The sequence below is a fragment of the Triturus cristatus genome, chromosome 2_2 (genome assembly GCF_964204655.1).
Source record: "Triturus cristatus chromosome 2_2, aTriCri1.1, whole genome shotgun sequence".
Taxonomy (NCBI): domain Eukaryota; kingdom Metazoa; phylum Chordata; class Amphibia; order Caudata; family Salamandridae; genus Triturus; species Triturus cristatus.
Genome location: NC_140582.1, coordinates 677,612,016 through 677,639,738, shown reverse-complemented (window position 1 = coordinate 677,639,738; position 27,723 = coordinate 677,612,016). Strand labels below are relative to the sequence as shown.

The 27,723-nt window shown below is 46.5% G+C and overlaps 1 protein-coding gene across 1 annotated transcript in view; it reads left to right on the top strand.

The window, feature by feature from the left end:
* The window catches only part of AGA (aspartylglucosaminidase), a 182,938-nt gene extending 175,605 nt beyond the window's left edge, over positions 1–7,333 (top strand). The window contains exon 9 of the mRNA XM_085641874.1: positions 6,645–7,333. Coding sequence (XP_085498000.1) covers positions 6,645–6,745 — 101 coding nt within the window. The 3' untranslated portion in view covers positions 6,746–7,333. The remainder of the gene's footprint in view (positions 1–6,644) is intronic.
* Positions 7,334–27,723: the final 20,390 nt, after the last annotated feature.

Here is a 27,723-nt window from a genome sequence, read left to right as displayed (position 1 = left end):
CCCAGGATATGCATTGTTTCAGGCCCCCGTGAGCAGCAGGCCCTCGGCCCAGGGGTCCAGAAACATGTCTGGTGGTGACTGCTGGCGAGCAGCCACTCCGCCTGGACACTAGTGTTAGGTTTTTTTTCAGGGGGCATCTCTAAGATGCTCTCTGTGTGCATTTTTCATTAAATCCCACACTGGCATCAGTGTGAGTTTAATGTGCTGAGAAGTTTGTTACCAAACTTCCCAGTTTTCAGTAAAGCCATTATGGTGCTGTGGGGTTCGTAATGACAAACTCCCAGTACCATATACTCTTAATGGCATTACTGCACTTAAAATGTTTAAGAATTGTCTTAGACACTGTAGGGGTACAGGGCACTTGCACCTGTACCCTCACCACTGGTATAGTAGACCCAGCTGGAAGGGTGGCTGACCAATGCCAGGGCAGGTGGTTGTAGGCATGGCACACAGGGATGTGTGCCATGTCGACTCTTTACTTTGTTCTGCACCAAAACAATTGTTCTTCAGTTGCTCAAGGCAGCCAGCCCTGGGTGCCCCCAAAGCACGACGAGACCTGCTCGGGTCCAGTTACGATGTAGTCCATAACAGAGTACCTTGTGGCGTGAGTCCAGGGAGAGGGATGTTCTAGTGCAATCTAGCGATAACAGAGTTGAATTTTCAGTTCTTTCCTGTTGGACATGGCCCTCTCTGCAGGGCCGTCCCCTAACGTATTTGCCTTTACCCTCCTGTTTTCTGAGCCCAGGTAAGTTGGCCTTAGGACTGCACAATTTACCACTGCTAGCCATGATAAAACTGGCTAACACCCAATTGGCACATTTAATTTAATTGTAAGTCCCCAGTAAACTGGTACTACATGCACCCAGGGCCTGTAAATTAAAAGCTTCTAGTGGGCCTTCAGCACTCATTGTGCCACCCACTTAAGTAGCCCTTTAAAAACATTTCTCACTCCTACCATTGCAGCCTGATGGGCCAATTTAACCTGGCAAAATAAACCTTTTACCAGGCCCACACCTTCCATTTAAGGGCTGGGTGCAGTCTATTTAAAAAGTTGGACCTGTACTTTTAAGTTTCACATGTCCTTGTAGCAAAAACGTAAAATTATTTGCACTACTGCAAGGCTCACCTCTCCTATAGGATAACATTAGGTTGCCTTATTACTTTTAATAAGTGATAACTTTCAATTGGGAGCAAGTAGGAATATTGAGTTTTGTGTCTAAACGTTTTTAATTTTAAACCCTCTTTAATGGTGAAGTTGGATTTTAAGTAACAATTCTGACAATGCCCACTTTTAGAAAGTTGACATTTTCTTGTCCTTACCATTTGGTGCATGCAGCCTGTATCCATGACGAGATGTAGCTGGCAGTTGATCTTTGTGTATCGCTCCCAGACAGTGAGAAAAGGTCGGTATAGGTGTTGGCAGGATGGTCCGTCTCTGACTTGATAAGGGTATTGGAGCTGTCACCTACCACACTTGCAAATCACAAATACTCTGCCTCAGTACAGTCACAAAGGGTTTTACTCCAGTCTATTGTGCCCTTAGACAAGCTGGGGCCAGGGTAGGGAGGCAAGAAATTTTAAGCACCTTTTGAGGTTGAGTTCTCTAGAAACTTCTACGTCAAATCTGGCACCAGGTATAAATATTGGAACCTCTTACTCATCTCTTAAGTACACCTCTGGACCTGTGGAATACACAGACAAACTGATGTGCTGCTCTGCTGCAAAAGGGACTGCTGCTCTGCTGCCTGCGTGAAAAGGACTGGACATTCATATTGAACCCAGGATCACCTGAGGGACCCCAAGTGCTAGTTGGCTGGATTCCTGATCCAGCTTCAGGGACATAAAAGACTCCAACTCTCATGAACCCTGCAATTAGACTCTGCATGCAGTGAGTCCTTTCTCCCCCCCCCCCCCACCAGTGGTGCCCCTCCAGTCATAGACCCTTGGAAGTAGGGATAGAGGTGCCTTGCCAGCCTAGCTGTGGCAGTCGCTAAATGCGATGCTAAGCCCCGTCACACAGCTACAAATTTCATCGAATTCGACATGGAGCCCTGCAGGACCTCGCTTCCTGTTTGACACAAAACCTCGCCACCCAACTGCCAGACCATCAGAACAGACGTCACTCTATGCATAGCATCATAAACCTTGGTGTACAGCTTCAGCGGAACTGGCGCAGTGAGACTCCCCTGATGGATGAAATATTATCGTGGACCTCGAACTTCTCAAAACTGACGCTGAATGACACGAAGCCTGGCAAAGCAACGCTGCGAAAACTGCGCACAAGGTACTTTGTTCAGCTGGCCCTAAATTGGTCTTTGTAGTGGCCCACACTCCATCGTGGTCGGCCTGAACTTGTGACTTTGTCCTGGTCCAGCTTGACCAGATGACCACAGTTGGCACGTTATTGGGTGGGAGTGGTAAATCAGTCCTTGCTCAGCATGTCCCGTCCTGCCCCCTCTGTACGGCAGAAAGCTGGAAAAATAAAATGGTAATACAATCCTTGTATTACCATTTTATTTCCAAGCTTTCTGCCGAATGAAGAGGGCAGGGCGAGAAGAGTGCGTCATTGCTGCTGATTGGCAGCAATGATGAGTGGCCCTTTTTGTGTGAATTGCGCATGTCGGTTTGGCCGGCTACATTATTACAGCCAAATGGTCATGCTTAATTCAACCGCTCTAGGCAGTGTCATAGGCAGTGGGATTGGAGAGCAGGCACAGGCCTTCAGTGCTCTTTGGAGCGATGAAAAAGCCTGCTCCTGCCAATCCAGACACTTTTCTCATGCAACATGAGAGCAGTGTCTGGATTGGATAAGGAGCTGCGAGACCTCGCGCTGGAAGTGTCTGGAGTCGGCCGAAGAACACTGAGGACGTGTTGCAGGCTAAGAAGGTAAGTTAATTTTATTTTCATTTTTAAATGTATATTTTTTTTGCATGTTTAATTTTATTTATGTTGACTCATAATTTTTGTGGGTCACCAACTGCCACTGTATTTATCGTTAAACATTTTTGGACAGCTTTTGCCTCCACAAAGGAAATAGCTTCCTCCCATGTTGTATTGTATGTGTTGATGGCTATATGTCACGTAAACCCCGCGAGACAGGTGGAGGATGAAGGCACAAGAGGGAGAAAGCATTGAGGTTTTCTGATTCTGTGGGCAGTAGACTAATTCTATTCAGTTAAAAAAAATGTTAACACTTTTCCACGGGTAACAGTAACTACATGAGCACCAGAGATGATTGAGCTCATCATTCTCTCCCCACCCCCCTTCCGCCACCCCGGCTCGTTCCCATGTTATAATGATTATTGTAATATCCATACAGATAATGATCATAGACGTTAACTGTTTTTTTCCTCTTCTTTCTAAAGTTTAAGAATTTCCTGAATGCAGGGGTCACTGGATATAATTTACTCTGGGGGAAGAAGGCAGTTGGCTCTGCCCATTGGGTGCAGTTTCTCCACCCATATCTATTGAGATGCTGCCACTAGCCAAAACTTGGGTAATGGGTAAGTGGGATGTGGAGATTATTTTATACAAAGGGTGTTTTCAGAAAGCACTAGATTTGGAGCATGTTTATTTTCTCTGATTATGCCTCCCCCCCCCCCCCCCCCCCCTCCCCACAAACGAAGCCAAAAACCACAGGGAACCTGCTGGATCAAAGGAAAACGTGAGGTTGAACAACCAGTCTTACAAGCTGTGGCCTTTCACCCTCTCATCAAAATAACAGAGGGGGTCCTTGGCTAACTATATGATTGGAGAAGAAGGCAGGGAATAATCACGTGAACAAACAAAACAAAAACTTCTCCAAATCTAAATTTACAAGGCCATATATTTAAAATGTACATAAGCCAGACCAGAAAATTATTTATATTTTATTCATTTTCAATACAAAAGATTTTTATATATTCTATTTTTTGTACATATAAAATCAGAATTCATAGTACATGTAGTTGTGAAAATAGCTGTACATGCTTGGGATTCAAAATAGGTGAGCACCACACAAAGAAGAAAAAGAACAAATAATGCAATAATTTAATGTAAGTACAGAACCAACACTCAACATATAACAATACAGTGACAACAAAAAAATACATCAGAAAGACTATACATTTCAATAATCACATAAACATAACATTGTGAAACATGAAAGTCAAAAAAAGGAAAAAAAAAATTGCTCCCAACTTATTATAACATAATGAGACCAATGTTTAATGCAACATGTGTAAAACCATATATACAGAATTGCTTGGCTAAATGCTGGTGACTTACTTGTTCTCATTTGGAGTCTGGCATATTTATTGAGACAGTTTATTTTGCAAGTATTGACCTAAAATGTTTTGCAGGCCTTGGGTGACTGGTACTCAGCTATTTAGAAGGGTGTTTGAACGGGTGTATACCCTGCTTGGTACACAGGCAGGTTCCCCTAACCTGAGTGAACATATGTGTGTATATCTGGTATCCTGACTTTTTACTTTGCCCCTAGTGTCACGCTAATCTATATTTGTGCGCATATACTTAGGCCTTTTCCTGACTACAGGAGGTCTTGGATCTGTCCTGTGATCTGCAGTGGCGCACTACCTTTGTCCTTATTGTTGACAGTGGACTCCTCTCCTTATCGTGGGTTTAAAATATAGAGCTGTGGCAGCAGCATCATCCTGTGGTTAACTGAATCAGAAGTATGACCAAACATTTGTATGTGGGTCACTGGGGTTGGGGCCTACTGCCCCACCTGTGTAGAGATCTGCTGCTATGCGCTTGCCCAGGACCTTCTGCTGACATCCTCACTACATGTTCGTATGGTTATGTGTATTGCCAGTGTAGCACTTGAATAAGCCAGACTATAGGGAGTTATTCACACTAAGTTAATTGGCCAGTGTGGTGTTGATGAGAATCTATGGGAACTTGGCTGGCTAGAGGAGGGGGGGATATGGGCCTGATATGGGCCTGTAGTTGTTCAAGGTCAGAGGGTCTGCTGAAGGTTTTTCTGAGGAGCCGTAGGTTGGTGGGGTTGTTTCCAGGAATCTAGGAAAGTGATGAGAATCCTTTCATAATGACGAAGATCTCTTTGGTAGTTTTGTATACCCCCAGCCTTGTCTAACCCAAGTGGAGGTTGAGGACTGTGTTCCAAGACAGTGGACGATTATCACTTGTATTCCTGCAGCACAAGGGAGGTGATCTGGACAATTAAGTGATGGGAGTAGAGACAGGGCTCCGATAAATAGGCTATGAGGCCTTTTGGTTACCAAGAAGCTGTTGTTTAGACTCCCTGAACACTGGTTTGAGGGGTGGACCTGCAGACATTGATGCGAAAGGTGAGGACATTTCTAGGCGAAGCTTGCCCATATGTCTTTCCCTGGGACGGTTGAATGAGACTCTGAGCCGAATTCACGCTTCTTCTGATGGTCCTTGAACCAAGGGGACCCAGGACCTGGGGAGAGCCTTAGGAGGGGACACTGGAAGCAGGATGGGTGTAGCATCCACAGGAAGTAGAACCAGGAGACCCTAATTAAGTATATGATTACTGGAGTAGCATTACATTCAACTGTGTGATTAAAGTACTTTCTTACAAATGCAAGCTCTGGACTCAACATTAACTACATTGTGTTTGTGGGTTGATTGTTGAGCTCTGAGTTTGAGCATCCCACACTGCCTCCCTGGAGGTTCAGGTTCGGAAGGAGTCTGACAACATGACATTATTGTTTCAACAGATACTATATGTGCAATTCTATATATTAATTAAATAACATTAACAGTTATATTAACGTGTTACCATTTAATTGGGGCTATGGAGCCTTGTAAATTCATTCAATGCAGTGTTGACCATGGTGGGGGGCAGGGGGCGTAGAGGGATTTTCAGGGTGTTAGAAAAGTGCTGCATGTGTGTCTGTGCGTTTAGCTGTCCCGCAACATTCTGTGTATGTTCTGCTACTATAGCTACAGTGCACCCAGATGTGGCCCTAAAACATCTGTACTATATGTTTATTTAGTTAGTAACTAAGATACTTCTGGCAAGTATGCGTTTAGTTTTGGAAATGATGTGTTCAGGTATTTCGGCATTAAAAGCTATTAACTAATGTAAAAACGTCGGCTTGACGTAGTATATGAATGAGTCTTCTATTTATTTTCTGACTCGGGCGAAACGATCAATCTTGTCGTGGATGTGCACACGGGTACTTTAAATTGACTGCTGCACAACTTCAAGGCAATTTGAGAACAGACAAAATGCTCTTTTTTTTTCTTATTACCAATCTTTAGAGAGTATAATTATCAAATCTGTGCGGTTTATTAGCATACAATTCATATTTTTCCTTTGGTCCTTCACTTCAGAGTTCTGGGTTTGATTGAAAGTTAGATGAACTCCTTACTCTATTCAGTAACAGGTTTCACTTTTGCTAATTTAAACTGCGCAGTTTTTAGTTGCACTTTAAAGGACTTGATAAGTGTGCTGCACAAGTCATGTAAATGCTGCATGATCAATGAGACATTGGATTTCTGCTTCAAAGTAAAATAGTGAATATTCCTAGTTTTAGATGAAATAGATTGCAGAAGAAAATGATTCATCGATGTAGTAGTGTTAAAGATGGAGTCTTACGAAAAAATACATAGTAGTTGTTGACCATACCATTTTCTTATTTTCGTTATTTCAGGTGCTGCCTGCAGTAAAGCTCCAGGATTCAAGCAGTTTCATTTTATGGTTTACACTTCTTCGCTACATAAAGCAGTAGAGCAAGTGGTGGACTGCATTTAAGAAACAAAATACCAATTATCATGGTCTTGGCAACTGCAAATCTAGCGCTTTTGAGAAAAGCACATTTAAAATTGCCAATTGTATATCTTCGTATAACTTAAAATACCGCTTTTACTGTTTGTTTGCTAATTTTCAATGTCCTTGTAGTGAAACTGCTGTGAGTTTCATCAGTTGTAGTCCATTTGCTCATACATTCCGTACAGAAATCATGTTCATTCTTTGTAAATGATTTAAGGCTTATAAGCAAGAAAGTCCAACTTGAACGTTGCTGACATGCCCCACAAAGGCAGCAAATACCGTGTAAATGCTATTCGCTGGGTCCCAACTGGGCCTGAGATAGCTTACGAGAGGTAGGTCAGTGATGTGCACGGATTTAATTGTGTTTTAGCCACCTACACTCAGGGAATGTGTAGTAATTTAATTGCAGGTCTGTAGTGGATAAATTCATGCTCTGTACAATCAACAATTTCCCTTAAATAGTAATTTATTGTTCTTCTGAAAAATAATTCCTTTGTTGATGAATGATCCAAAGTCCAAACTAATGTCGTTGCCACGGATATAGAAACATTATTAAAACTGCTAAAGGCACCAGGCGTTTCCCTCCTTTTTTACTGGGTTGTACAAAATGATAACACAATATAGGATTGGAATTTTGTAAGGCGCATGGACGAAGCAGCCAGGATGGCAGATGCATATTAACAGACCTCGCGATCAGACATGCTTCTAAATCCTGCCCATTATGCACAACCATGATGACATTGGGATCCTATTTTATCATCAGCTTCGCTGTGCTAGAATGGTGTCCTCAGAATGAATGTGGGCTGCCCATTGCACCAGAGGCACCTTGTTGATGTTTGGACCATGTGAGAAGTGAACAAGAGTCCTTGCAGATTGGTGAAAGGTGACAGACCTGAAGCCAGGCCCAATCCTAGTGTTGGAAAAGTGGCAGGATATGGTATTTCTCTCTGGCTGATGTTGGGGTGCTGCGAGGAATGCAGCAAGAGAGGCAGCGCCAAAGCTTGTAATGGCATTTCTGTGCTGCAACTTCGAGTGACAAAGGCCTATGCATCCTCATCTACAGACAGCGCAGTTGCGGAAGAGTTTCATCTGGACTTATGCTGCAGGAAGTTAGTATTCCTGCTGCTGGTGAGACGTTGTTGTAAAGCCTGCAGCAAACCAGCATCACAAAATGGAGCTGTCTGGAAAGGAATATCCTTTACTAGGAGCGGACTGCTCGTGCTCTACCCACTCTGTTTTGTGAAAATCAGCTGAAGGTGTCTAGTAGCCATAACCCCGAGGGAGTAGCGTTTCTTAGAGACCTCGGAATCGGACATTTGTGGATAAGTTAATGCCCCCTCGCTTCCCCTACGGATGGGCCTTTTTTGAAAATTACATAGGGAGTAACCACACGAAAGTGACTAACCACCTGCCTTGCTGAGAGGTTCAGTAGACCGTTTGACATTCCTGTTGGTTGAGCCCCCTCCACAAGGGGTGTTACTATGCTGCATTCAGCAACAAAACCCAACTGAGCTTCACTTGCACATGAATGTTGTCCCTTCCGCATCTCTGACATCCTAGGCAGTGGATTCCCTCCTCCTACCAGTCGGAGTTCACCTTTGCAGCCAATAAATAATTGACATGAGCAGCAGTGGCGGCTGGTGACATTTGAAAGTAGTGCGGCGTAAAACCTCTGTATGGTTGCCCGGTGGCGAGCAAGCGTAGCGAGCACCCCCGACCACCATAAGAGTTTTTTTTTTTTTTAATTAAATAAAAGAGTGGACAAATGGTGCATTCCAAGTAAATTTGAGAAAGCAAGAAATTGATAACGCAATTGTGAAAGAGTAGTTATGACATCACATCAATAAAGAGATTTCATATGCTAATGACATAGGTATCTGCTTATGTAATGAGCAGGTATTATGGGATATTTTAAAGTGACATTCTTTGTTAAAAAAGTGCACATCTTTAATTCCAGCTACATGCACATCGTGTTATTCCACTTAAACAAGCATGTTTTGCTTTCAGGATGCCGCATGATCCCTTGTGTGTGGAAGGAATGGCTGCTTCTTTCCCGCCTATACAATATAGATGACATACGTCTTGTAAGAACATCTTTTTGCAGAACCAATGTATGTTTCCCTTCCTTTGAAAGTAATTCCTGTGCTAAGAATATTCTGCTATGTGTTTTATCTCGTACCAGGGGAGAGTTTCTGCAAGAGAAGCCCATCAGACTCTTGTTGAGACAAGCACAATTCAAATGTTTGCCTTTCTTTTGGTGTGCTGCTTCCCCTTGCACCAAATCTACTCCCACCCCCTTCTCAGCTACTCGGCACCTTCACAGCGACCTTGTCTGACCTCTTTCCAAAAAAGGTACCGAAAATGCTGTTTTTATGGTCCTTTTCTACATTACTATGTGAATATTCAAAAGTATTGACGTAGGGTGAGAGAACCTGCAAGAACATTATTTCACGATTTCACACATCCAATCCCTCTCATACAAAAACACATACAAGTATCTGAATATGAAAACAAAAAAGTTACAAACGTCCTCCACGTGATATGTATTCCATAACATGCATTCTACGATACATATGCGAATTGCAAATAGACTGCGCACACCCAGTCACGGCCGGAATTATGGGCGGGTGGGGGGGGGTGGAAATGGGGTTGTCGCGGGGGAATGGTGGGAAGCGGGAGGGGTTTAATTAAATAAAATTATCAAATAAAAAAGTACTTACTCAACTTATGGATGGGTCCGGGTCCGACTCCCGCCGTCCTACGTCAATTCCTGCAGCTCTCCTCGTGACCTCGTCATCAGGAACGGAAGCCTCCCTCCCTCTGCCTCCGCCAATCACGACGCTGCTGAGGCGCAGGGGAGAGCGCCCCAGCCGCGTCATTTTCTCCCGCGTAGAGAACAAGGGAGAGTGGACAGTCGCTTTGGAGGGCAGGGGGGGGGGGGGGAGTGGCTTACCCAGTGTTGTGGGTACTGGCTGTTTTCATCGGCTCCAGGGGCGACCAAACAGTCAGTACCCACAACAGTGGGTAAGCCACTCCCCCCCCCCCCCCCCCCTGCCTTCAAGCACGACCGCCCACCCTTCCGTCCCCCAACCAGGCACTTCTGCTTTCTCGCAGTGCGAGAAGCAGAAACATAAAATGGTAGTTTTTACCATTTTATGTTTCTGCCTTCTCGCACTGCGAGAAAGCAGGGGGGTGACGCCCAAACGCCCCTATGAAGGAGCCGCCACTGATGAGCAGGAGAATAACGAGAAATGCATGACAAGTGGAGAGGTGTTCTCTACATCAGACCTGCTCCTGCCCAGAAGTTCTTCCTGGCAGACTACTGGAACAAACTGAAACTAAATAAGTAATGTGGCCATTATATTCATTTGGACACATATTGCCAAATATGGGAGCAGGGTTTTTAAGTATAATATTTTTGCTGTTGATTGTTTGACAGGCATCAAGGTTTGGAACCAGGGGACAAAATGCAGCTGGCTATTCTGTACGGGGGATGGGCCAGACCCCTATAGTTATCGAAATAATGAACAGGTTATTTACCTTTGGTAAAACTCTCTCTAGCAGAGACTTTTTCTAGCCTCAAATTCCTCACCTTTTGAATATTCCCCAGGGGTCAGGCTGGATCTGAAAACTTTTGAGTCGTACCCTTGTGCTGGTAGGCAGTGCGGTGCGGTTCCGCAATGATGCCAGATACCATTCCGCTTGTAAATGACTTGTGGGGCCTATATAGGCGACCCATCCCAGCTCACTGACATCAGTTGCTTTCGAGTCTGCCCCCAGCTACAGAGCCCTAACAGCAAATTTCCAATATGCACTTTCATAGGCTTGGGCTCTTAGCAGTGAATAGAGTTCAATTCACAAAACAGGGAAGATGGGTGGGCCGGTGATACAATTGATGTAAAAGCTTAGTGTTGTTTTGGAGTCCAGTCAATAGTCTCTCCTCTTTGGATGGGTGACACGGATGGGATAGAACAGTAGCAGGGTGATGGTTTGACTGATGTGAAACGGCATCACATCTTTCAGCAAGAAAGATGCTTGCATCCACAGAACCGGTTCGCGTGGGAAGGTGATGTGCAGCAGGTTAATGCAGAGAGCCTGAGACTTACACATTTGCCATGCTGATGTGATGGTGATGAGAAACGTTGTTTTGATGTTTCAGAAACCACAAAGGACAGCTGTGAAGCTACTCAAACAGAGTGCAGATCAAATATGTGAGGACCAAGTTAGGGTCCCACTGAAGCATGACAAAAAGAGAGGGAGGAAATGTGTTATATGCCTTTTAACTGGTGATTTAAATAATGATGTTTGGTCTGGCAATGGTAAAAAATGCCAAAAGAGCTGAAAGGTACCCTTTATTTGTGCCCAGAGCAAAGCCTTGCTGAGCTAGGGCAAAACAAACAACAAAGTATCAGATAACTTGGGCTGAAGGGGGGTCAATCTGGCATGTACTGCACCAATCCATACATTAGTCCCAACAGGTTTATACAGGTGTTGTAGCGGGACGCCTGGCTGCCAAGATGACATCATCCACCTCCAGAGGTGGTCACCGCTCAATCTCCAAGCACAAAGGTGGAGATTGCGAAGACCCGGGTGCAGAACCCTGCTCCATTGCTGTGACAGCAGGTCCTTCTAGAGGGGCAGCCTTGGAGGACAGATGCTCAAGCCCGAGAGCTCTGTACTAAACACACCATTCTAAGTCCGGGGCCATGAGGATGATATGTGTCTGGTCAATCCTAATCTCCTTCAGGTTTCTGGGCAGAAGAGCTATCAGTGGGAAGGCATACAGGAGGCACATGTTTCACCCTAGGAAAAATGAGTGTCCTAGCAAGGGGCACATTGGAAACTAATGCACAAAACTGTTGACATTGTGGGTTCTCTGCAGTGGTGAATAAATCAAGCCAAAGTACTCCCCATGTGCAGAAGAGCTTGTATCACCTCCGGATGCAACTGCCACTCGTGATATGTTAGGAGTCAACATCTGAGCTAGACTACCCTGAAATTCAAAGAGCCTGCAAGGTGGTTTTGAACCATGAAAATCCCTTGATGGTTCAGCCATTTCAAGAGGCTTAGTGCCTCCTGGCATAGGGCCCAGGACCCCTCTCCACCCTGCTTGTTTCAATACCAGACGGCGGTGGTGTTGTGCATAAGCACCTGTACAAGCCTCCCCATGATGGATAGAAGGAAGGCTTTCAGTGCCAAGCAGATGGACCTCAGCTCCAGGAGATTTAAAAGGAGCAGGAACTTTGCCCAAGACTAGAGACCTCTGATCTCCACCTTTCCCAGGTGGTCGCCCCTGCCCAGAAATGAGACATCCATACTCCTTGTCAGCTCTGGGTGGGGCAGGGACCCAATTGCAGTCCAGCAAACACCACTAAAGACCGTTTGCAGTCTCCTCTGAAATATGGATGTGATCATAGAGGTGCCCTTGATGTTGGGTCCATTGAGCCCGCAGATCCTACTTGACCTGCTGGGTGCAGGAAGGCATCATTCCCAGCAGCCTCAGTCAACCACACTGAAATCCAGGACATAGGCTGACAAATCAGGATCATTGCTTGAAAGTGTTGCAGTTTCCTTTCTAGTGGTAAGGCTTGAAATTGAACAGTGTCCAGAATGGCTGCAATGAAGGTGAAGTCTGAGAAGGAGTGCGGTATGACTTCGGAACATTGATAGTGACCCAGAAGGTAGACATTTTACTTTTGTTAGAACATTAGATTTGACCACAAAGGTGGGGAGCTAGAAGTCAAGAACGTTGGCTGCCCTCTGCATGACCGTGGCAAAGGAGGCAATTTCGTCAGTGACTAGACCAGGGGGTGAGATGGGGTAAGAATCAGTAGAGATGTCAAGGCCACTTGCATCTTGGAGGTCACCATACCAGTTGTTAGTAGAGTTGGCCAATTTTATCACCTGCATCATAGTGGTTATTGGAATCTGTCCAAACAATAAATGTAACGTGGTGGAGGGACATAAAGCGGGTCCGAGGCTGAAGGCTCAGCAGAAACAGAGCACGGCCTCAGTGGAGATTGTAGGTGTGCCAACTCGGAGAGCACAATGAACACCTTGTCCTCTGGTATCAATGGGGTAGGTGTTCCAGAAACCGGCATCAGTCGTGGAATCCAAGAAGGAGTCAGTATGGATGCTGGAGAAGGCCGGATGACTGTTTCAGAGGGTCTAACTGGAGCTAAGGGCAAACGCTCCGATTGTATCCTGGGGGAGGCTTTGAATCCTGTTGTCTGGGGTGGTGACATTTCCTTTGTGCACTGTAAAATATAGGTAGAAAAACTGTCTCAAAGAGACAAGAGGTAGCTCCTGATCCATATCTGGAGGCTCGTCAAGAAAGGAAGTGATGTCTATATTGGCCTCACGCGTCATTTCTGGAGCGGAACGGTGTCAGTGTGGAGTCGCACAGTGCCACCTACTGGCACGCAGAGGTGCTGCTCAAACTTTTCAGATCCTCTCAAACACCTGGGTAATATTAAAAAAGTGAAGAATCCTCGGTTAGAAGTATATCAGAAGCTTTGTTAAAGGAATGATTAGAGATTGCTTAATTTAGGTTTGCACAACCTTTGTTTGAATCCACATACGATAAGCAGCACTTTCATTACATTGTTTTTCCCCAACCAGTATAAGTAGAATGGCTAACACACTATAGGAGATTAACTCTAGAAAGTTATTGTTAGACCTGGCACCGTTGGCGTGGGTCACCCTTCCATTTTTGTTTGTGCCTCAATGTATTTTTGTGCTGGTGTTAGCTGCTCAGGGCACTGTGCCTCTGCCATCCAGTGCCACAGTGCAAGTGCTCCCTATGGTAAAATGTATTATGTGAATTGACTTCCATGTTTGGCTTATTTGGTTTACTATCAGTCCCTAGTAGAGTGCACCAGGGGTGCCAAGGGCTTGTATTTCCAAATGCTGCTAGTGGGCTTGCAGCACTGGTTGTGCCACCCACAGAAGCAGCGGGGTAAAATGTGTCTAAGGTCTGCCATTGCAGAACCTGCATGCAGTCTGGTACTGTCATGCTGACTGGGCAAGTGTCCCCACTTGCCAGCCCCTAAACCTTCCCTTACCTTCATATTAGTCACCCCTATGGTAGGCCCTAGGGCAGGGTGCATTGTAAGGATAAGGTAAGACATGCCCTGAGGTGTGTGGCATGTCCTAATAGTGAATTACAGCCATTTTCGTTTTTCACTATTGAAGGCTACCTGCTCTCCATAGGCCAGAATGGGCTGCTAGATTATAACACTCTATAATCCTAGCAGGCTCAGGAAGCCTGGTAGAAATTCGTGTTTAGTATGCCTGAACTCAGAATAATAAAATACATCTTTTAGTAAAGTTTATTTTATATCCTGTGTTTGAAAATGCTACTTTTAGAAAGTTAGCATTTGCTTGCTTAACCATTTCAGTCCTCCTCTGGAGGGGAGGGCTATCTTCTTTGTGTGTAGCTTGAGTGACAGGGCTGGGAAGTTCCAGGAGACAGGCTGGGGCTGCCAGGTGGTGAATAGAAAGATTACACCAGGATGGGTGAGAGGAGTGCACCTTGACTCTGAATAGGACAGTGCTCTGCCTCCACAATGCTGGCTCCACCCCCTGGGGAGCGTCTGATGTCTCTGCCCTGCCTGCTGAAAGAAGAAGCCAGAGTCTCAACAACAAAGTGCTCCTCACTGAAAAGAACTGGACTGGGATTATGCAAAGGCCCCCCTGGCCTGTAAAGACAAAAGAAACTGAGTATAAATGTAGGAGGCCTGCTCCTAAGAAATCAGATCCTGATTGAACCACGAAGGAACTCTGCCTGACTAGAAGGACCTGGAAGAAGCTGAAGGAGGAGTAACTTTCCCTGACCTGGGGGATTGGCCTGCAGTTGGTGCCTTGCTGAGAAAGGAGAGGAAAAGACTGAAAAAGACTTTGTACTTTGTTTTTCATCTATTTCCAAGGGCTTGGAAGAGAGCCTGCCCCCTGAACTGAGTCCCAGGACCATTGGACTCATCTCCCTTCAAAAACTGAGTTGCCTGGACAATTCTTAAATGTTTCCCGCTGGATTTGGCCCCAGTACGCCTCGTACTACATCCGCCGCGAAGCCGTGTCTTTGCCGCCCGGCACCGTGTGTCTACGCTGACCCAAAAGCGTTAGTACGCACCGTATCCCTCCCGGCTGCATTGCACCTAACCTTCCCCGCCGATTCGAGACGTACATCCCTGGCTGCCGAACCCTGTACGCCGGACTCAAGCTTCGCTGTCCCGCAGGTACGGTCCGTACACTGCCAACGTACTGCACCGTGCCGTACTCAGAGCCGAGAAGCCGCAGTACGCTGATCCTCCCCGTACGCTGTACGGCGCCGAGAAGTGTCGCCGCTGATCTGCACCGAAGGTACGGCCCGACCGCTAACGCCACGGACTCTGCAAGCTGATCCGGATCATCCGCACGTACCCCTGAAGGTCCCTTACCAACGCCGCGACCGGACCTGACTGAGTACGCTGCCGAACTACGACCCGGACCCATCAACTTGTCCCGCACTGTCCGAACTTAAGGTACTTTGTTCTGTTCGCACTGCAGTGTGCACGTCCCGGATCCCGGAGTCCGCACCGATTGTTTGACTCGTACTTTCTTTGTTTTTAATGCGGACGAGTCGTACACCCAGGTACGAACCGTACAAAGCCTGAAAAGAAGCAGAATTGAGTAACAGAAGCATATTTTTGCATTTTAAGCCTTTTTGCAAGAACATTGAACTTTACAATAATACTGTGGTCATTTTAATCGTTATTCTGGTCTTGTGCTAAGCCTTATATAAAGAGAACTATTTTTGATATAAACCTTGACTGGTGTCCATTTGTGGTGTGTCATTCCATTACTGTATGTGTTCACAAATGCTTAACCTATAGCGCCCTGAGAATAGTCTAGACTGCTTGCGCCACACTACCTAAAGGGTGAGCAGGGGTTATTTGAAAGGGTGATCCCCTTATCCTGACTTAGAATTGAGTCCCCGCTTGTCACAGGTGCATACCTGTGCCAACTAGAGACCCCCATTTCTAACAGTTATAGTATCTCTCTTGGAATGTTAAAAGCCTCTTAGACACAGTTAAGAGACGTAGTATTAAAAGTCAGTGTGGCCCGGGGGTTTTACTGATCTAGGAGAAACACGCTCTCTGAAATTTGTACGTTTATTTGTAGATATGCATTTTAAATCAGTATGGGGCATATTATCAAGCCAGGCGATAACATTATCGCAGCTTTAGCAGCAAAAACGGCGATAATGGGCTTGATAATATGCTCTATGGAATTCCAATTAAAGCCCATGTTAGATGTGAAGGACATCTAACATGGACTTTAATTGGAATTCTCTGCGGCATATTATCAAGCCCATTATCGCCGTTTTAGCGGCAGTTTTCTGCTGCTAAAACGGCGATAATTTTATCGCCTGGCTTGATAATATGCCCCTATATCATGCATATTTCAGATATGGTTCCAAAGGAGGAGCAGTGCTGCTAAAGTCTTAGTTCCCATTTCAGGTATCACACAGGTGGCTTGACTGATATATAGTGATCAGGTATTATGCGTGCATAACAGTTATGAATGTATATGCCTCACCCTCTGCATCAGCGACATTCTTGCAGCTACTGAAGTAGAAGCTCCAGTATCACCAGCACCTCTTTAATGAAGCTAGGAACAATGGAATTCCCTCCATGAGTAGGATCATGTTAAGGAAACTTGCATTGACTGAGCTAGAGGGAGGAAGACATATTTTGGAAAGGGGGGTTGGCTAAACGCATAGCAGTCTTGTAACAGCCAATACCAAGACCACATTTGTCTGCCATTGCCTTCTAAATATTATATGGTACAAATACGGCCACCTGTTCAGAGAAACGTGCTACTTTTATGGACTCCCTACCTATAGCCAAGCTCACTCTGGCTGTACAATGCTTGCTGGATGGTCAACTCGTGGTGGAAGAAATTTCTGAAGCTGTTTGTCAACTGTTAACCAGAAAAACTTCAATCCCTTATGGTATTTCAGAAGAATTCTTCAAATGCTTCATCGGCACCAAGCGCTTGCATGCAATGCCTACTGCATCGCATAAAGGAGAGTTTCCCAGAGGTTTATGTGGATCACTGTACTTTTAAAGCAAACTGTTGTGTCTCATAATGTAATAACACAAAGATGAAGGTACTAGCCAAGGCACTTGCGAACACCCTCTTAACAATGAAAGTGTCTTGTCCACCAAGATAAAAGCAGCAATATACAACACAACACGTTTTTTTGTTAGTATGTGTCTAATGCTGTGGCTCTAGCATACAAGTTCTTAGATCCCTTGGCCATTCTTCTTATTGATGTTGATAACCTCACCTAGGATTACATATTCCTTCTCTCAGGAAGGAATTTTGACCTGACATTGCGCCGAGCTGCGTCATTACAAAAGTGCAGGGATGCCTCGTGTTTACAGCAATACAACTATTTCCTGTGCTTTCCTTCATGCTGGTGCACAATTGGATGCCCGGCGCCAACACAGGCATGATTGTTTTTGTGCTGGAAGGGACACATTCTTGTACAAAAATAATCATTGATTGCGTTTTTCCCCTATGTGTGTTGCAGCACTCATAGAAAGAGCAAAAACCTAGTAGAAATAAAGGTATTTCTCCTCATTGTGCCACTTTAATGCCTCTCCTGGGGAGGCGTTAGAATCTGACGCATTCCCAGGTTTAAGAAACCTTGTAAATCTGATAAAGCGTCAGAATCCATGAGTATTGCGTGGGAACACCCACAGCAACACCTATGGAATGCCCCTTTCATGCACAGTAATGCGTGAAAGGGGACCACATTTAGAAAACCATGAAAAGCCATGCAGTATGGCTTTGTAAATATGAATCAGCGTTATGCGTCACCGGAGTGTCGCAGGGGCCTTGTAAATATGCACCATAGTTTGGCAGGAGGCCTTGGGAATCACTTTACTTGTATATTGCATCATAGTTTTCTAGTTTCTACATGGTCTACTTTACAAGTCAGTGGCTAAGGCACATGCACAGAGAATCCTCACCAACAGGCTTTAGATATCAAACAAATGGAGATTTTGTTTCACAGTCTGGAATTATAGACTTATTAGGGCTTTCCAGGAAGCTATAGAACGGTTAGACCTAGTATTCTCACCCCTTAAAGAGCATTGTTAAAGACCCTATAAAATCTGGTGCTCAGCAGGTATTAAGTGTTTACAGGTTTTGTTCTGGCAAAATGGGGCTCTGCACAAAGGAGGTTCCAAATGGTCCCAAGTACAGAGCAGGTCTGGACGTGCATTGTACTGGAACTACAAATCTGTAAAGCCAGAGGATGTCTCCAGAAAGCTAAAAAGATATGGGGTCAGTGAGTAGGGGATTTGGGCCTCACAGTAGGGGATGATGCCTCAACAGGATTGAAAATATGGCTTATCGTTACTCCCTCTGCTGATCTTCTTTGCTATGTACTTGAATGGAAAACTAAAAGGTGCTGCTACTTGTTTGCAGTTCTATAACAAAATGTAAAAGGGAGTATTAATTAAAGAAGCTTGGAATTTTGTAGCAATTTCTATTTTTAGACTCTGGTAAGTTCAAATTTTAAAACAAAGGCAAAATATAATTTTTTCAAAACTTGGTACCTGTCAGACCATGCCTCAATGGCACATCTGCTTGTTCACCCTCCTGCTAAACTGTTACCACTTTTCCAGTCTCTAATTAATCATTCTTTGCATAACAATTTTTCCATCAACATAATTCTTTTCATTTTGTATATGCTTGAGCTTCCTTAGATCTACATTTTTGGCAGCTAAGGTTCTCTCCAGAAGCGAGCCAGAAAATAGCAGTATATCAGGCTCATATTGTGTCACCCCTGCCACATAACGCTCCATATCTAGCATTGCCAGATCTCGCCTCTATCCATCCAAAAATTAACAATCAGAATGGTATTATTCCAGGCCACTCCCAAAAGCATGTGTTCGAGGCATATGAGCTGCAGATTACACACTTGTGCATAGATCGCCATCTGGTGTTGGGCCCGGATGTTTGCAGTTTGTTTTTCCTCTTGGAAAGTCTTTGGAAGTCACGAGTTCGGTGACTCCTCCCTTGGATCGTATTGCGCATGGGCTTCGGCTCCATCCTCATATTGGTTTTTTCCGCCATCGGGCTCGGATGTAATCGTCGAGCTCCGGTTCCGAACAGCTTCCAGTTCGACGATCGACGCGCAATCCTCACCCCAATTCGCGGTATTGTTTCGAACGTGATCTCCCCACTCGACGCGACTTCTCATGGGCACAGACCTTCAGTTCCAGTCGTCGACGACGGCCTTCGGGCCTATCCAAGCTTCGGTCCTGGCTAATGGAAAGTACTCCATTTACAAGGTGCCCTCGATGTGGGTCCAAATTCCCCCACACCGATCTCCACGAGGTATGCAATCTCTGCCTCTCCCCTGAACACGAGGCTCGAGACTGTCCGGCGTGCAAGTCCTTCCGGTCCTATTGGAGACCGAAGAGCCAGAAGAACCATGGCACACTCCTCGACAACGATTCCGGACGACATCTTCGGAGAAGGTGTCGACGCTCCAGAACAGCCTCACACCGACGAGGGACTCGTCAGCGCCTCCGAAGCCGACGACTCAGACATGGAGGACATCACTCCGGCACAGAGGGTCGCAAGTACTAATCTACCCCCCCCCCCCCCACACCCTCGCCGGCACCAAAAAAGGCTTCGGTCATGCCTTCGCCTCCGGGGCTAGGCAAGACCAGAGATACTGCTTCATACACCGCACCTTCAGGCCCAGTAAAGAATCCAAGTAAGTCTTCCGGCGGCTCGGGCTCGAGCCAGCCCACCGTCAGTGCCGATAAACACTCTTCGGCACCGAAAAAGAAACCGGCCTCCATCTCGACACCGAGCCCCGCACCGAAACACTCTGGGTCGAAACCCAGCTCTTCGGTACCGACACCATCTTCGATACCGACCAAAGCACACAAGGCCACCGGCACCGATACTTCGAAGCCAAAACCCATCTCGGCGCCTACCAAACAACCAGATCTTCCTAAGCATGGTTCCAAACAGCGAACCGGCACAGAAAAACATAAGAAACCTACGGCCCGACGCCTTCGACGCCGACGGACCAACCAGCCTCACCAGAACTTTTTACACCGGATCCCTTACAAAAAACATTAACCAAGGATCCCAAAACTGAGCATTTAATGCTCTCTATCAAAAAGAGACAATTGGAGAAACCGGCTCTGCCTCCACCTCCAAAGAGGAAGGACTCTGCTACCTCCCCTTTCAGACTAACTTCCCCACCTCCTCCACCGCCCTCTCCACCCCCACCTCATCATTCCCCAACTCCATCTCCGGATGATGATGATCAGGGAGATCCATATGATGACATAGGGGATGCACCCCAAGATCTACCTACAGGGGACCCCACCTCCACAGGATACCCAGACCCATGGGACGATTATAATATCCCTAATGTCCCTAACGTCCCACAGGACGATCTTTACCCTTCCAGACCTTCTCCACCAGAAGACTCATTGGGGTTCAACCATCTATTGCAAAGGGCAGCACACTATCACGGGGTAGATCTACACACCGACCCCGTGGAGGAGGATTTCCTCCTTGATACATTCGACACCACACATAGGACCACCTCCATATTGCCTATGCTCAAAGGCGTTATAAAGCATGCGCCAGAGGTCTTTAAGGACCCAGTCAGAGCCAGGGTCATTAACCCGCGCATCGAGATGAAATATAAATCTGCCCCTACAGATCCCTCCTACATTAGAGGGCCTGCGCCACTAGATTCTCTAGTAGCCTCCACCGCACGTAAAAGGGCCAACTTCCAGGCATCAGGCGAAGCACCACCACCTGACAAAGAGTCAAAACTCTTGGACGCATCTGGCAAGCGTACTGCATCCCAAGCTGCCAACATATGGCGTATCGCCAATACACAGGCGCTACTCGCCAGATATGACAGGGCCCATTATGACGAATTGGAAGCCATAATGAACCATCTCCCTGATAAATATAAAGCTAGGGACAACGAACTCATTCAGGAAGGCAAAACCATTACTAATACCTCCATACGTTGTGCCTTAGACGCAGCAGACACAGCCTCTAGGGCTATCAATACTAGTGTCCTTCTCCGCCGCCATGCCTGGCTAAGGATATCAGGTTTTAAACCAGAGGTACAAGCCTCCATCCTTAACCATCCCTTTGACCAGGAACATCTGTTTGGCCCCAAAGTGGATGACGCCTTGGAGAAAATGAAAAAGGACACGGACACGGCAAAATCCATGGGAGCCTTACAATCCCACCCTCCCAGACACTCCTTTCGCCGCTCTTCCTTTCGCAGCACATCCAGAGGCTACTCCTCAGACTCTGCTTCCACTGCATACAAATCCCCTACTCAGTCCACGTTTACAAGAGGTTACCAAAGAGGCGGCTACAGGGGCAACAATAACAAAGGCAGAGGCAAAACAAATACCGCCCGCTCTGCCACCGCGCCTCCCCAATGACTTCCCTCCACTTGCCCCAGACCATCACACTCCGGTCGGGGGCAGACTCCAACATTTCCTTCCGGTCTGGACTACCATGACCTCAGACAAATGGGTAACACAAATAATTCGGTCAGACTACTGCCTAGAACTAACATCTACCCCCCCCAAACAACACCCGATGTCACCAGAACATCTACGGCTACTCAAGCAGGAGGTAATCTCCCTCCTAGACAAGGAGGCAATAGAACATGTTCCAACCAACCAACAAAATATGGGGGTCTACTCCCTGTATTTTCTCATACCAAAAAGGGACGAAACTCTACGGCCCATCCTAGACCTTCGCCCCCTAAACACATACATACACTCAGACCACTTTCATATGGTAACGCTTCAGCAGGTACTTCCGCTACTTTCCCAAAACGACTTCCTCACCACTTTGGACCTAAAAGATGCTTACTTCCACATTCCAGTGCACAAGGCCCACAGGAAGTACCTCAGATTCGGAGTGGACGGCCACCACTACCAATTCAAAGTGCTCCCGTTCGGAGTCACAACCGCACCACGAGTATTCACAGTGTGCCTAGCAGTGGTGGCAGCACATCTGCGAAGACAACACATTCATGTCTTCCCTTACCTAGACGACTGGCTAGTAAAAGCCAGTTCATACAATCAGTGTGGACAACACACACACACCACCCTCCAGCTACTTCATCAGCTGGGCTTCACAGTAAACCACGAAAAGTCCCATCTCCACCCATCCCACATAAAACAATATCTAGGTGCCACTATAGACACCTCAAAAGCGCTCACCTACCCCAATCCTGCCAGCATTGCAAGCATCCAGGCTCTGCGCGCAAAATTTATAGCACAACAACCCCTTCCAGCTCGGATGTTCATGCAACTAATAGGGATGATGGCCTCTTGCATCTTCATAGTACCTCACGCAAGACTCCAGATGCGTCCTCTCCAAGAGTGCTTGGCGCACCAATGGAACCAGGCCCAGGGTCAATTAACAGATCTGGTGTTGGTAGACGGTCGTACCCATCGCTCTCTGCAGTGGTGGGCTACCACAAACCTTTCCAAAGGTCGACCGTTCCTGGACCCGGTTCCACAGGTAGTACTAACAACAGACGCATCGCTCTCCGGCTGGGGAGCTCATCTATTACACATCACCGTGCAAGGCAAGTGGTCACCTCAACAGAAGCTACTCCATATCAATCATCTGGAGTTACTAGCGATCTTCCTAGCCCTAAAATCCTTTCAGACACAAATTTTGGGCAAAGCAGTCCTGATCCGCACAGACAACATGACAGCCATGTATTATATTAAAAAACAAGGCGGGACACACTCTCCACAGCTCTCTCAATTAGCACAGAGCATATGGAGATGGGCCATACCCCAGAAAATCTTTCTCCTAGCCCAGCATGTCCCAGGAGTACAAAACACTATAGCAGATCTACTCAGCAGACAAACACAACAACTCCATGAGTGGGAACTTCACCCGCAAGTTCTTCACCCATACTTTCAAATGTGGGGGCATCCACAGATAGACCTCTTCGCCACCCACGAAAACAAAAAATGCCCAAGCTTCGCCGCCAGATACCCACACCCATTGTCCAAAGGCAATGCGATATGGATGAACTGGTCAGGCAGATTTGCGTACGCTTTTCCGCCTCTCCCATTAATTCCATTAGTAGTGCGCAAACTACAACAGCACTGCCTCACACTAATATTAGTAGCGCCAACTTGGGCCAGACAACCGTGGTACACCACACTACTGGAGCTATCGGTAGTACCACATCAAAAATTACGCCTCTCTCCACACCTCTTAACCCAGAACCATGGAGAGATCACACACCCGGACCCAGCTCAGCTCAACCTTGCGATCTGGCTCCTGAAATCCTAGAATTCGGATACCTAAATCTTCCTCCTGACTGTATGAACGTCATCAAGTAAGCTAGGCACCCTACCACTAGAGCGTGCTACGCCGCCAAGTGGAAACGTTTTGTTATCTATTGTCATAACAACACCATCAATCCACTAGATGTGTCCATTCAACACATCATAGGCTACTTACTCCACCTACAAAGGTGCAATCTAGCCTATACGTCCATTCGACTACACCTCGCAGCCATAGCAGCTTACCTACAAAACAGGCAACATCTCTCACTCTTTCGAGTACCTGCCATTAAAGCCTTCATGGAAGGCCTTAAAAGAATAATTACCCCCAGACTGCCACCCTCACCTGTGTGGAATTTAAATATTGTTCTCACCAGACTAATGGGACCTCCTTTTGAACCCCTACACAAATGTGAACTTCCATTCCTAACATGGAAAACCGCTTTTCTTATAGCCATCACTTCCCTCAAAAGGGTCAGTGAGATACAAGCATTTACTATTCAAGAACCTTTTCTACAAATGCACCATAATAAGGTGGTTCTCCGTACCAACCCAAAATTCCTCCCCAAAGGCATTTCTCCTTTTCTCCTAAACCAATCTGTAAAACTACCAGTATTCTTCTCGCAACCACAAACTGTTGCAGAAAGAACTCTTCACACACTAGATGTCAAACGAGCCTTACTCTACTACATCGAGAGAACACAACTCTTCCGTAAGACCCAACAACTGTCTGTCTCTTTCTCTCCACCACACAAGGGCAACCCCATCTCCAAATCAGGGATAGCTAGGTGGATTGTCAAATGTATTCAAATTTGCTACCATAAAGCAAAACGAACGCTATCCGTTCCCCCTAAAGCCCACTCTACACGTAAAATAGGGGCTTCAATGGCTTTTCTAGGGAACGTCCCATTAGATGATATCTGCAAAGCAGCTACATGGTCAACACCGCACACTTTCACCAAACACTATTGTGTAGATGTGCAAACTAAGCAACAAGCTAGTGTGGGCCAGGCTGTACTCAAAACATTATTTCAAACCACTGGAACAGATGCGGGTGGTCGCCGCTAACGGTAGGTACTTCTATATAATCTATGCACAAGTGTGTAATCTGCAGCTCATATGCCTCGAACGGAATATGCTACTTACCAGTATGCATCTGTTCTTGGCATGTAGAGCTGCAGATCTACACACGCCCACCCGCCTCCCCGGCTACCTGCATTTGTTCCAGCTTATCTTATTTAGATAACACACACATGGGCATCTTCACTGTTATTACTACGCTCCATCTTTCCCTGCTGGCGAAAAACAATCTGAGGATGGAGCCGAAGCCCATGCGCTATACAATCCAAGGGAGGAGTCACCGAACTCGTGACTTCCAAAGACTTTCCAAGAGGAAAAACAAACTGCAAACATCCGGACCCAACACCAGATGGCGATCTATGCACAAGTGTGTAGATCTGCAGCTCTACATGCCAAGAACAGATGCATACTGGTAAGTAGCATATTCCTTCTGGTAGATACTTTATCTAACCACAGATTCCTCACCATAGAATATCCACCAGGCTGGATCCTGAAAAATGCTCCCATGCACCGCTGGGTGATGTCATGTAGATTTGCACTGACTCCATGTCCCCCGAAAGTGATGGAGCGGAGCTGAATACAAGCGTCACGTCTGTATGTTAACATAATTTTCTTGCCTTTACAATTTCTGAGCACTCTGGTGCGGAGCATGAACAATTGTTCATTTTATTTATTTGCAAAGTTTTATATAGTGCTGGCTAGACCCAGAGGTATCAGAACGCTTTACATGTGGATCACTGAGTTACAGGTTACATAATTAACATAGACAGGTATAGACATAGGAGAAAAAGAAATAAGAATTACACAATAATGTGAGTTATTAGTGCGTAAACACGTCTTATGAGGAGTGAAAAGGTAGAGGGGGAATGGAAAACAGGGGTGAGGAATGCAGGTAGGAAATACATCGGGGACGCGAGGAAAACAATGTCCGATGTCCGGCTGGGTATGTGCCTGCCGAGGGGTGAACCAGAGCCAAACTCCTCTACAGCTGCAGAGGACAGCGGGCATCAGCCAAGGTTGCTCGGGCACCGCGGTAAGTACAGACAGTTATGGTTTCTGCCCAGGGGGCATCGTCCAGGTTCCATTAAGAGCACTGGTCACGGTGTTGCTGAGAAACGCCGTCCGCCTCATCGTCCAGCTTGCTCCCTGTTCAAGAGCGGAGAGAGGAGAGGTGGAAGGGACATTTTCAAAGTCCACAGATCTTCCCCATTTCCAGCAGCAGTGGTGAGTGTGGGGCATTTGAGCACAGTCCCAGTGGTAGGGGGACCCAGGGTGCTTCGGAGTGCTCCTCCCTTACATACGCCGGAGCAGTCTCCCTGCAGACGTATCTCTCTCGGAAGCTCAGCTGGGCGCTCTTATGTCACGGCATAGATGAGGTTGTCTCTTTCTCTTAGCTCACCCCCGCACCGTATCTCTCCTTTGTGGGGTTCATAGCGCGCCCTTGCAAGATGTCTTGCTGCCCCCCTGAACTTTCCCAATGCGTCCTGTCCTAAAAGCTTGCTGAATTGTGGCTCAATAGTGGAGGAGGCTACTTCTGGGGACCATCTTAGGGTCAGGTATTGAGTGGTTTTCTCTTCTCTTCAAACTGCAGTGGTCTAAACCCTTTGTGGCAGGCTTGGGCCTGGGACTCCTCAGGAACCACCCCACCTTTTCCAAGGGACTCATGGGGAGCCTACCGTGTCGATGCTCCAAGGGAGTGAAACGGCTGCCATTTTAAGATCAGTCTCTGGTTTCCTCTCCACTCACTTAGTAAACTTCTTGTGGGGCCTCCTTCACCCCCCGCAACACCTCGCCGAGGAGTCACAGGGGGCAGAATACTAACTAGAGACCTTCTAAAATGTTAAAAAGAAGCCATCCACTGAACAAGGAGAAGTAAGGACAGCGAGGAATCTGTGGTTCGTGTCCATCAGAAAGGCTGTTGTCGAATGTAAATACATTGGCTTTCTGATACTTCTAACTGCAGATTCCTCGCCTTAGAATAAAAACCAAAGTAGTACCTCCCTAAGGTGGAAGGTCTGTGGAGTGGGCTCGGACCAAGAAGTCTTGCAGAACTGAGTAGGCAAAGTGTCCTTCCTGCTGGATCTGGCTGTCAAGGCAGTAATGTTTGATGAACTTATGCACCGACACCATAGTTGCAGATGCGAAGGACAGGCACCCCTTAAGCCAACAAGTTCTAGCAGACTGGGCCCCACACTCTCCTGACCTAATGCAGATCCACCAGGATGACTTGTGTCTGGTCGTTCTTGATCTTCAGGTCTCATTCTTGTGTTCCATTCCAACCAGAAGATCTAGTCCGAATTTCTCTCACTGGTTCAAGACACCCTGTGCCACCTCGGAATACATACACCACTCATGATCTGCCAGACAACATATGCGCTGTTTGTCCACTCAGCCATTCAGAGACCCTGTCAAATGGTTGCAAACCAGAAAGATACCCTGGTGTTCTAGCCACTTCCAGAGGCGCACAGGACCCAGCACCTCACCCTTCTTGTTGCAAAACCACATACCAGTAGGTTCTTTGGGAGCCAGCAATCCTCTGTAGACCACAGCCCTCTGGCCTGCACGCAACCCAGCAGCCACTGTCAGCTCTGGGTGGCAAACAGATAGTGACCTGCCACAGAACAAAGTCCAACTGTCCTAGACTTGTTGCTGCAGGGAAAAGGTCTTGAACTCCTTCATGTTCAGGATCACTCCAATGAATATCATTCTGAGGGAATCCGATGCGACTACGGCTCGTACAGACTGAAACCCAATGTTGTTAAAAGACCCGCCATTGTTCTGATTGAGGCAGACCTTCCTTTAGCAGCCAGTGCCAATGTGCAAGAATACAGGACCCTGACCTCAGAAGAGGGGCAGCGACCAACGATCTCACTTGCCTCTCTATGGTACGCTTGGTGAGCAAATTCATTCTGGTGTGGGAGGAATATTGGGGGCAGAGGAAGGAAAAAGTAGGACATAGCTTGCTTGAACAATTTGAAAGACCCATCTGTGGGATGTAATGGATTGTCAACCAGAGAGGATGTGCTGGATCCTGTCTCCCACTGGGAAGTTAGGGCAAACTAAAGTGGTTTGGTGCCTCTTGTAGCAGGCAAAGAGGAGTTCGAGGACTTCTAGCTGTGATCTGGAGCAGAATCTTTGTGAAGGTTGCAGATTTTTCTTGTGTTTTGCGACATACAACTTTCCCTCCCAATCTCTAATCTCCTTTGGGTGCATGCGGCACACTTATCACACAACTTCGCATTGTGTCCTCAGCCAAGGCACAAAGGCTTTGTGGGGGTGAGTCACCAACATTGGCAGCTTGCAGTTCCAGCATGGCTGGAATCCTGTTTTCATTGAGGACAACCTTACCTAGCAAACTGGAAAGTTTGGACTTGTCAGCAAATTTGACAAAGTCTGGAGCAGACCTCCAGATCCTTGTTGGAAGGCATGGAAAGGAAATGACTTCACCGAGCACAGGTGGTGCTTGTATGCATTTCTGCTCTGTCACTTCCAGGGTGGTAT